General features: G+C 41.2%; 1 protein-coding gene across 1 annotated transcript in view; it reads right to left on the bottom strand.

The window, feature by feature from the left end:
• Positions 1-12,290, bottom strand: part of GARRE1 (granule associated Rac and RHOG effector 1) — an 86,380-nt gene that overhangs the window by 7,149 nt on the left and 66,941 nt on the right. Inside the window, exon 10 of the mRNA XM_082270905.1 lies at positions 10,456-10,621. Coding sequence (XP_082127031.1) covers positions 10,456-10,621 — 166 coding nt within the window. The remainder of the gene's footprint in view (positions 1-10,455; positions 10,622-12,290) is intronic.

Here is a 12,290-nt window from a genome sequence, read left to right as displayed (position 1 = left end):
ACAGGACCCTTTTTCTAAGTCGGAGCGACTTGTGTCGCTCCTATTAGAACGGGTCCTGTGCTAATCAATGGCGAGCGACCCACCGCGACTTGTCAGGCGACCAAGTCGCCTGACAAGTCGCGCTAGTGTGAATGGGGGCTAACAGGCACACATCCAAAAATAGAAATCTGGAGTTATTCCTAAGCTTTCTGTAAGCAAGAACAAAAAAAAAAAAATTTTGGCTAGAACTTCGCTTTAAGGTGACCCTGTCACCATAGGGTCACTTTTACCCAACAGTTCTCCAATACAAGAAGATGGATTATACTTTTTAGCAGCTTGTGTATTGAAAAGCTGACACATCTCCACTCGCCTGCAAGTACTCTTTGTAGAAGTCGAATGCTTGCTCCTCCCCCTGACTCTATTTTTATTAAAGCCTAAAGCTGGATACACACTATACAATTATCTTTAGATTTTTTCCTTTAGATTTACCAAAACCATACAATATATGAGGTCAAACCTATACACATTATATTTGAATGCATTCAGGCAGGCCCTTGCACTACATAGTTGAAGGCAACTCTAAAGGAAATTGAACAACAAAAGTTGTATAGTGTGTATCCAGCTGAACTCCAGGTTTTGTGTTACTTTAGTTTGTTCGGTCCAAGCTGGCCCAACCAAATTATTTCCACAGGAAACACAGCCGCTATCAAAGCTGTATAAAATGTATGTAGCATCAACCACTGTGTTCTGGCAATGGGACAGCGAGACATCCTGTTCATGGAACAAATGTGCAAGCAAAGTGTCAATGCTGATGAATTCTTCTGGTGAAATCCGAGGTGCCACTCCATGCTCCCCTCCTAAAATCCCCACTCACCAACAGTAATATTCATAAGCAGGTACGGAATACATCCTTAGGCAAAGTATGTAGATATGACTCCTCTCCTCTCCTTCAATAATAAAACTCTCAGCACGGTTGTGTTATAGAGATTTCCATAGCGTGATACGGTTTCATTTATTAGAAGTTTAAAAAGTACACTTTACAGAGTTAAAAATAATTCCAAGCATTTGTAAAGGTTATGTTCGCCACCTCAGCATGCGTTCCAACCACCGGATCTGATGTCCCTCTATTGTCCCCGCTTGACGCGTTTCGCCCCTTCCACTGGGCATCTTCAGAAGCTGGGGTTGCTTGTGACTGGCTCCTTATTCACTTATCTCCTACTACACCCAAAACCTTTTAACTCCTCCCTACTAGGCCACTTCCTGTTTATGGTCTAATCTCATTTCCTACTTCTGACCGAAATTAGAGGGGCCGCCATCCTATTACACCCTATTATTCAATATTACGGCTTCGGTTGTACTTTATACTCCATATTAGTCCACCCTGCTTGTTTATGTACCTTAATTACCATCTTATGCCACAATATTCATCTTTTTCTGTTTTTTTTACATCATCCCAATTGTCACTTTACTAAAATATGAAAATTTCTTACCAAGAGAACATTATCTCGTAATCAAAGCTTCTCTGATGGTGTCTATTACATAGCTTTCTTACAATCATAAGTATACCAAAAGAAAATTCCCATATCAATTGTTGCTTAAAAAAAAAAAATATATATATAAAATACACATACAAATTTAACAGTAAAATATATATGTAGTTGATACGAGTTTTAAATTACAATACAATTAAAAATTACTGATAAAACAATTTACGTGCACTTCTAAGTTTAAACCTGCGGGTGTCATACTTTGTAGCTGATACATCCATTTTGTCTCATTTTGTGAAATGGCTTTTTTCCATGTTAATGCCCCTCCAGGGTCTCTCTATCCTGGCTATTCCACAAATGGACAATTTAGGGAGGTCTCTATTGTGGTACCTTCTAAAATGATTTGATCGACTATGATGACAGAAGCCCATTTTTAATATTGTTTATATGTTCCATGAGTCTCACTCTCAGTTCTCTGGTGGTTCTACACACGTATTGTAGCCAACACTCACACTCCAAAAGGTAAGAAATGGAGCTGCACAATTCTGGATAAAATGAGCATCACAATTTTTTTTGCTTAGCATAAAGATCACGATTCTTAGGGTAACATCATCTTTTACAATATACAAAAACTTTACTAACTTTTGGGCTAACTTTACTGTTTAATTAAAAAAAAAAAACCAACATGTATTTTCCCCCAAAAAACTGCATTTAAAGACTTCTGTGCAAATACAGTGTCACATAAGCTTGCAATGCTATTCTCTAGGTTCTCTGCTAAAGTATATATATATATATATATATATATATATATATATATATATATATATATATATATATATATATATATATATATATATATATATATATATATATATATATATCTATAAAAATGTTTGGGGGTTCTAAGAAATTTTCTAAGAAAAAATACTGATTTTAACTTGTAAGCAACCAGTGTTAGAAAAAGGCTTAGGGCTCTTTCACACAGGCATTCCGATCAGATCCGCCTGTCAGTTTTTTAGGCGGATCTGATCGGATGCCCCATTCAGCCCTATGGAGCAGCGGATGTCAGCAGTGACATGTCCGCTGACACCCGCTGCCATCTGCATCCGATCCTGTCCGTGAAATCCAGACGGATGGAAACCCTATTTTCCATCCGTCCTGGGGATCGGATGAGAGCGGACAGGCGGTCCGCTCTCATCTGATTCCCCATAGAGAGCAGCGGGGCTCTGACACCTCCCTCTCCGCACACAGTGCGGAGACGGAGCTGTCATCCGCCGGCTCAGCGGGGATCGGCGGATCAATCCCCGCTGAGCAGAGCACGGTCCACAACGGAATGCGGACCGTGTGAAAGAGCCCTTAGTCTTTAAGAGGTTAAACTGCCCTCACTTACAGACAGAAGTTCATTCCTTTGATCTAAAAGAATGAAATGATACTTTGTAAAACATTGTGTTTATAGTTATCTAGCAGCCTTACCAATGATGCTAAACATTTGTGGGAGGCTTTTTTTTTCTCTACAGGATAGACACACACTGGAGGTCACTAACATGAAAAAAGCCATTTCACAAAATGAGACAAAATGGATGTATCAGCTGCAAAGTATGACACCCCCAGGGTTAAACGTAGAACTGGATGTACATTTTTTTATTACATTGTAATTTATAAATTGTATCAAGTACATATATATTTTACTGTTAAATTTTTATGTGTATTTTATATATTTTTTTAGTAACATTTGATATGGGAATTGTTTTTTTGGCATATAGAATTGTAAGAAAGCTATGTAATAGACCCCATCAGAGAAGCTTTGATTACAGAGAAAATAATGTTATTTTGGTAGGAAATTTTTCAGATTTTAGTAAAGTGACAATATATATTAATAGATTAAACACTGGGATGATGTAAATAACAGAAACAGATGAATCTTGTGGCATAAGATTAATTAAGGTACATAAACGAGCAGGGTGGTGTAATATGGAGTATAAAGCACAACCAAAGCTGTAATATTGAGTAACAGGGTGTACTTAGATGGCGGCCCCCGCTACTTCCGGTCAGGAGTAGAGAATGAGGTCAGACCATAAACAGGAAGTGGCCTAGTAGGGAGGAGGAGGAGGTTTTGGGTGTAGTAGGACGACATAAGTGAATAAGAAGGAGCCAGTCCCAAGCACCCCCAGCTTCTGAAAAACGCCCAGTGGAAGGGGCGAAACGCGTCAAGCGGCGACGAGAGAGTGACTTCAGATCTGGTGGCTGGAACGCACGCTGAGGTGTTTGGAATTTTAAACTCTGTAAGTGTACTTGCTTTTTAAACTTATAATAAATGAAACAGTATCACACTATGGAAATATCTCTCTCATTAATTTCTATAACACAACCATGCTGAGAGCCCTATTGAAGGAGAGGAGGGGAGTCATATCTACATACTTTGCCTAAGGATGCCTAAGGATGTACTCCATGCCTGCTTGAATATTACTGTTGGTGAGTGGGGATTTCAGGAGGGGAGCATAGAGTGGCACCTTGGAATTCACCAGAAGAATTCATCAGCACTGACACTTTGTTTGCACTAATGGACTTTATTTAATGCACTGGAACTTTTTATGTAGCACTATTCATGTTTTACTATATTTGATTTATATGTGGAAGCAGCGCTAGTTTAATTTTTGCCATAAACACATGATGTATTATACCTTTTAATTTAGCAGCAGCTTAAAAAAATAATTTCCATTATTTTTTCAGTGTTAATTTAATTTTTTCTTTTTCATTCATGGACAAACACAGCTCATCTGCATGACTATATGGGACGTCCCAAAGCAGTGTAAAAAATAAAGGGTGGGAATAATAGGAAAAAAAACCTTCCCCAAGCCTAAACCTAGCCAACCAGGTAACATGGAGCTCAACTATCACCAACTGGAGCTCCCCTTTAAAAAATATAAAACCCCCTCAAAGAGGACAAAGTCCTCTAAACCGCAGCCTGCAAAACTTTGCGGCCGAAGGAAGCATCCGCAGATGCCAACATTTCCACATTTTAAAACTTTGTGAACGTGTGCACAGACGACCAGCTAGCCGCCTTGCAAACCTGCATCACTGATGCCTGATGACGGAAGGCCCAGGAGAGGCACTAAGTGCCCTAGTGGAGTGCGCCTTAACAGGGAAAGGAGGAACCTGACCCTTAAAAGCATAGGCCTGAACCACAGTCTGTCTGATCCATCTGGAAATGGTCACAGCAGAAGCAGTCAGCCCTTTGCGAGGTCCATCGGTGATGACAAATAGCGAGTCGACTTTCTAAAAGATTCCATAGCTGCCAGGTACACCCTTTTTTGCCTGAACCACATCCAGCGAATGCAAAGCTATTTCCTTAGGATGCTTAGGCCTGGGACACAGGGAAGGCAACATGATGTCTTCATTCAGATGAAAATCAGAGATGACCTTTGGAAGGAACGACATGGACGAAGAACCACCTTATCCTTGTGAACTACCAGGTAAGGTGAACGACAAGACCGCGCCGCCAGCTCCGACACTCTGTGCACAGAAGTGATAGCCACCAAAAAGGCCACCTTCTGGGATAATGTAAGCAGGGGCACCTCCCGAATATTTTCAAAGGGAGGCTTCTGGAGAACCGACAACACCAAATTGAGGTCCCACAGCGGCAATGGAGACCACACTGGAAGAACAAAGTGTCTCACTTCCTGGATAAAAAGGTACACCAAGGAGTGTGTGGCCAACGGACATTTAAAGAAAGCCGCCAAGGCTGAAACCTGGCCCTTGATAGTACTCAAGGCCATGCACTGCTCCTCGTTGGAGGAAAGCCAAGATCCGAGTCATCGAAAAGGAGCGAGGGTGAACCCAGAGGGATTCACCCCATGCAATGTACAACTTCCCAAGTACGATGGTAAATCTTCTTAGAAGTAGATTTTCTAGCTTTTAACAACGTAGGAATCACCGTTTCGGACAACCCTCTGTCCTTCAGCACTTGGCTTTAAACAGCAGGATGGAAGATTGGCCCTTGGCAAAGCAGATCTTCCCTGAGACCAGGCGTACCAAGACCGGCCAGGCCAGTCTGGAGCCATTAGGATGACCGGAATCTCTTCTGCCTCGATCATGCGCAGGAGTCTCAGCAGAAGCTTGAGAGGAGGAAAGGCGTAAATCAGACGATACTGACTCCAAGGAGCAACTAATGCGTCTGTGGCGTCGGCTAGAAGATTCCAAGACCGTGCCACAAACTTCTGTACTTTCCTGTTGAGGCGAGAGGCCAACAGATCCACCTCGGAAGTACCCCACCGGAGACACAACTGATGAAACACCTCCAGATGAAGTGACCATTCCCCCTGGTCCAACGCCTGTTGACTTAGGTAATCCACCCGTCAATGGAATGTGCACAGCAGAGAGGGGCTGGAGCGATTTGTTCTGCCCACCTTTGAATGCTGGCTACTTCCTGAGCCGCCAGGACACTTCTTGTGCCCCCTTGGCGATTGACATAGGCCACGTCCGTAGCAGTGTCTGATTGAATCCGTCCCGGACACCCCTGGAGACGACCTGTCTAATGATCCAGACAAAGTCTGATCGCTCGGAGCTCCAGTACATTGATCGGTAGCCTGGACTCTTCCAGAGTCCAGACCCTCCTGAGCACACTCTGTCGAGGACGCCTCCTCACCAGACACTGTTATCACAGAGTAGAAATATTGATCACTACACTCTATTATCCAAAGTGTATCTGGTAAGGGGTTAATCTATTCCCCCATCATTTTGGATCACGTGGTGTTAGTTTGCAGTTACAGGATTGCAAGATTAGAAGATATCACCATTTATTGTATTTCACTTACATCAGAGAATTTGTTGTGGGCACAGCCATATTGTTTATGTACCAAAAGACTTTTTGCTCACTATTCTATTTGGCACTGTTCATATCACAGTTTTAATTGATGGTGTGTATACCATCACAGTCATCATTGTCACAATGTGTATGTATGTATGTATGTATGTATGTATGTATGTATGTATGTATGTATGTATGTATATATATATATATATATATATATATATATATATATACATATACACACACACACACATATACATACATTTTTTTTTTTTTGCATATATTTTATATATATATATATATATATATATTTGTATTGGTTTAATATCCCATTTCATTTTTAGTAAAAGGCCTACAATAGACCAGCGAGGAACAAGAAAATTAAGTCCTTTTCAGCGACTGCCAAAGGACTTCATTACTGTGACGCGACAACCCAGATGCTGCAACAATATTGTTGATATGCCTTTTGTCATCTTCATTTGGGAGTATACATCTTAACCTACTGTAATAAAGCCATTTTATCTGAGGTAATACACTAGGCCGATGCACCCTCTGTCTTTTCTTGTTCCCAGCATATCCGGACATGCCCAGTCTTGGGAGGACAGCAAGGTAGGCACTATCCTGGATGACTAGCATTTAAGCCCTGAGAGCCTCTTTGCGTTAGTAAGACCTCATGCAATTTAGTTTTGAGCACCAGTTCTCAAAAAGGATATTGGGGAACTGGAGAAAGTGCAGAGAAGGGCAACCAAACTGATAAGAGGCATGGAGGAGCTCAGCTATGAGGAAAGATTCGAGGAACTAAATATATTCTCTCTTGAGAAGAGGAGATTAAGGGGGAAATATGATCAACATGTATAAATACATAAGGGGTCAATATAAGGAACTTGGTGTTGAGTTATTCACTTTAGGGTCATCCCAGAGGACAAGGGGGCACTCTTTACATCTGGAAAAGAGATTTAGTCTCCAAATATGGAAAGGTTTCTTCACACTAAGAGCTGTGAAAATGCAGAATAGACTCCCTCCAGAGGTGGTTCTGGCCAGCTCACTAGACTGCTTTAAAAAAGGTCTGGATTCTTTCCTAGGTGTACATAATACAACTGGGTACTTTTATAGGTAAAGTTGATCCAGGGAATATCCGATTGCCTCTCAGGGAGGATCAGGAAGGATTTTTTTTCCCCTGCTGTCGCAAATTGGATCATGCTTTGCTGGGGTTTTTCGCCTTCCCCTGGATCAACAGCGGGTATAGGATTGTGTATATGCGATTGTATGGTTGGGTTTTCTTTACTGTTTCTTGTTTTTTTATTGATTGAGCCAGATGGACTTGTGTCTTTTTACAACCCAACTATGACTTTATAATAAAAGGTTCACTTTAAACTCCTTCAGTGGTTGGTGCTAATTAAGGTTTAGTTATACCACGTTCTTGCCTCTAGATGGTGCTGTTGCTATTACAGCTCAAGCAGTTTACACATCTATGCCAGCAATGAACTTAAATGGCACAGTGCTGGTCTCCCAACTGCAACAGCCAAAGCCGGCACGCACTTCGGTGCAGACCATAAAACCAAACTGATCTATCCTTTTGGCTGGATATACATCTAATGGGCCATACACACTATAAGATTTTCTGAAGACTTTTTCCTTTAGATTTACCAAAACCATATAATATGAGGTCAAACCTAAACACTTTCAATTTGTATGCAATCTGGCAGGCCCTTGCACTACATAGAAAAGGTAAATCTGAATGAAATCTAACCACAAAAGTTGGATAGTGTGTATCCAGCTTAAGCTTTGCAATTAGTGAAGTTACTGCAATGCAAGATACTGTGCTGCACACCTCAATGCATATATACAACAAGAAAAGCCACTTTGGGGTTGATGTACTAAAACTGGAGAGTGAAAAATCTGGTGCAGCTGTGCAATGTATCAAATCAGCTTCAAAACTTCAGCTTGTTCATTTAAGCTTTGACAAAAAAAAAATAAAAAAATCTGGAAGCTGATTGGTTTCTTTAGAGCTGCACCAGATTTTGCACTCTCCATTTTAGTAAATCAATCCCTTGGTGACTATCGAAATAGAAGAAAAAAAAAAAAAAAAGGTCTGGCCTGGACTTTAAAGTTGGGATCCACCCAGATGCCTGGACCGGAAATGGCTCAGCCTCTCAGTGAGCCGCTCGGAGACTGAGCCCCTTGCTTTCTTCTCCCACCCACAAGCCTGACGCTCCAGCAAGCACTGGAGGGGCAGAGCAGAGAGCCGATGACCAACACTGCTCTCTGCTCAGAGCAGAGGGGAGAACGGAGTGATTAGTGGTGTTTGACTGCTCAGTTTTCAGTGCAGAGGCAGACATCGGATCGTTGCTGCATCCACCTAGGTAAGTATAGGTCCTTCTCAAAAAATTAGCATATTGTGATAAAGTTCATTATTTTCTGTAATGTACTGATAAACATAAGACTTTCATATATTTTAGATTCATTACACACAACTGAAGTAGTGCAAGCCTTTTATTGTTTTAATATTGATGATTTTGGCATACAGCTCATGAAAACCCAAAATTCCTATCTCAAAAAATTAGCATATTTCATTCGACCAATAAAAGAAAAGTGTTTTTTATACAAAAAAAGTCAACCTTCAAAAAATTATGTTCAGTTATGCACTCAATACTTGGTCGGTAATCCTTTTGCAGAAATGACTGCTTCAATGCGGCGTGGCATGGAGGCAATCAGCCTGTGGCACTGCTGAGGTGTTATGGAGGCCCAGGATGCTTCGATAGCGGCCTTGAGCTCATCCAAAGTGTTGGGTCTTGCGTCTCTCAACTTTCTCTTCACAACATCCCACAGATTCTCTATGGAGTTCAGGTCAGGAGAGTTGGCAGGCCAATTGAGCACAGTAATACCATGGTCAGTAAACCATTTACCAGTGGTTTTGGCACTGTGAGCAGGTGCCAGGTCGTGCTGAAAAATGAAATCTTCATCTCCATAAAGCTTTTCAGCAGATGGAAGCATGAAGTGCTCCAAAATCTGATAGCTAGCTGCATTGACCCTGCCCTTGATAAAACACAGTGGACCAACACCAGCAGCTGACATGGCACCCCAGACCATCACTGACTGTGGGTACTTGACACTGGACTTCAGGCATTTTGGCATTTCCCTCTCCCCAGTCTTCCTCCAGACTCTGGCACCTTGATTTCCGAATGACATGCAAAATTTGCTTTCATCCGAAAAAAGTACTTTGGACCACTGAGCAACAGTCCAGTGCTGCTTCTCTGTAGCCCAGGTCAGGTGCTTCTGCCGCTGTTTCTGGTTCAAAAGTGGCTTGACCTGGGGAATGCGGCACCTGTAGCCCATTTCCTGCACACGCCTGTACATGGTGGCTCTAGATGTTTCTACTCCAGACTCAGTCCACTGCTTCCGCAGGTCCCCCAAGGTCTGGAATCGGTCCTTCTCCACAATCTTCCTCAGGGTCCGGTCACCTCTTCTCGCTGTGCAGCGTTTTCTGCCACACTTTTTCCTTCCCACAGACTTCCCACTGAGGTGCCTTGATACAGCACTCTGGGAACAGCCTATTAGTTCAGAAATGTCTTTCTGTGTCTTACCCTCTTGCTTGAGGGTGTCAATGATGGCTTTCTGAACAGCAGTCAGGTCGGCAGTCTAACCCATGATTGCGGTTTTGAGTAATGAACCAGGCTGGGAGTTTTTAAAAGCCTCAGGAATCTTTTGCAGGTGTTTAGAGTTAAATAGTTGATTAGGTTAATAGCTCGTTTAGAGAACCTTTTCATGATATGCTAATTTTTTGAGATAGGAATTTTGGTTTTTCATGAGCTGTATGCCAAAATCATCAATATTAAAACAATAAAAGGCTTGCACTACTTCAGTTGTGTGTAATGAATCTAAAATATATGAAAGTCGAATGTTTATCAGTACATTACAGAAAATAATGAACTTTATCACAATACGCTAATTTTTTGAGATGGACCTGTATAAGGGGTTTTTTTTTTTTTTTCTGTAAACCCCAAACTTTTTTTTTTTTTTTTAACTCTAGCCTATATAAAAAAAACAATTATACAACAGTAGTAAAAGAGGATGCTCAGACAGGACACACTACTTCACACACCCAGAAATCCATCTACATACTGACCGTATTGTTGCAATACAAAGGACAAGCCGTGGTTCCCCAGAATGCTCTCTTACCCTTCAGTGAAATATTCCGGGAAGGGCCACGTTCTATGCGAATCCTCAGGATGGGGCCAGTTGCTACGTGTGGTGCTTGGACGACGGACATGCTGTGCTTGCCGTTTTTGTTGCATAGCTTGGTTGACCCCGGCCACATACCGGGCAAATTCCGGGTCTGAGCCAACTACAAGAGAAGAGGGGGGGAAATCACAGAACAGCGTCAGCCTGTTTGTACCCTGTTATCCCAGACACTAATCTTTTAAGCCAGACTGTCTTCTACTCCTGAATAGAACACAATAAGGGATTCACTGCTGGTCAGCAACCCATGATACTTTTGTTTATCGGATAAACTCCAGGGTATTGACTGAAAATAGCACATTCTGTTAATTGGGCTCAAATGGGCAGACGTGGCTAAAACAGTCACGCATTTATTGCGATTGCCAGCAGGCCCTCATCTGTGCCCGTCTGTATCTGTATTCACTTTAATTAGTTGGAAGTGGACAGTTTGACAACATAACACGTCAATGAAACACATGGTTATTATTATTTAAGGTGCCATAAAAGACAAAGACAGCAAGGTGTGGGTGTGTGTGTATATATATATATATATATATATATATATATATATATATATATATATATATATATATATATATATATATATATATTCTGCAATTTACACAACAAACTTCACTCTTTCGTTGCCAGAGCACTTTTTGCAGGTTTTATTTGCACACGTTTAAACAATCATTTCACATTGTAAAGCGCTGCGCAAACTGTCGGCGCTATATAAATCCTGTATAATAATAATTTAGACCTGAAGATTAAAAATCCCAAGCATTATATATTTTCTGAAAGCAGAGACTCTGAAGCAGGGGTGTCCAACGTTTTGACCTTCCTGGGCCACACTAGAAGAGGAGGAATGGTCTTGCGCTGCACATGAAATACACCAGCAATAAGAGCTCATAGATGTGTGTAGCCTATTGCATTAGGGTGTTCACCCAAAAGCTCAAACACACATCCCTTTCTCTGCAGCCTCAGCTGCATATGGGAAGTGAATGAATAGGAAGTGCTTGCTCTGAGTTGAGCTGCTTCTTGTTAACTCACAAAACAGAAGAATAGTAAGCACAATTTACTATGCTTTAGTTATGGCTGACCACAGTGTGTGTGTTCATATTATTTTGAATTGGAAGGAGCGGGTAAATTACATATTGATTAGCCCCTTCCCCTACTCTCTATCCTGAAGCATCCCCCGCAGCAGCAGAAGGGAGGGTAGGAAGGCCGGCAGCACTGTGTGGGGGGTAGGGTAACATGGGGGGTGAACTTCTACTTTAAGGATCACTGATATAGATAATGTGCCCATCTGAGTAAAAACTTTTTTTTCTTCAAATATTTTTGATTTTAAAAAAAGTAAAAAAAGAGGTCAACATAAAAACAGTTGCGATATTTAATGCGATTTTTGAAAAACTTAAATCACCAATATCTGGTTGGATGGATGGAGTAGCAATTCTAAATGAATTCTCAGAGTGCTTATCAGATATTTCGGTTCAAATGTTTCCCTTTGTGTGCTTCATCCTTGAAAATAGTTGCTTACAAATATAGGGGCTGCCAAAAAAATGACAACATGAATAAGGTGCGATTGTAAAGAGTAGGAGATTTTTTTTTAGGAAGATAAAATTTTAAAAGTCCAGCAGAGAGACATTGTCAAATGTTTATTTGGCTGCATGGCTTTGCTAAGTGTAAAACCCAACTGCTTCAGAGGTGGTAGCACTACCAGTGGCAGTTCCAATTATTTATGTCACACAATATTAGCACAACAGTAAAAAAAACCAAAATATCAGCAAAGAAATACT

The sequence above is a fragment of the Pelophylax lessonae genome (assembly GCF_965119305.1).
Source record: "Pelophylax lessonae genome assembly, chromosome: 10".
In the NCBI taxonomy this organism is placed as follows: domain Eukaryota; kingdom Metazoa; phylum Chordata; class Amphibia; order Anura; family Ranidae; genus Pelophylax; species Pelophylax lessonae.
The sequence above is the reverse complement of the archived record's forward strand: the minus strand, read 5'-3'. Positions and strand labels throughout refer to the sequence as shown.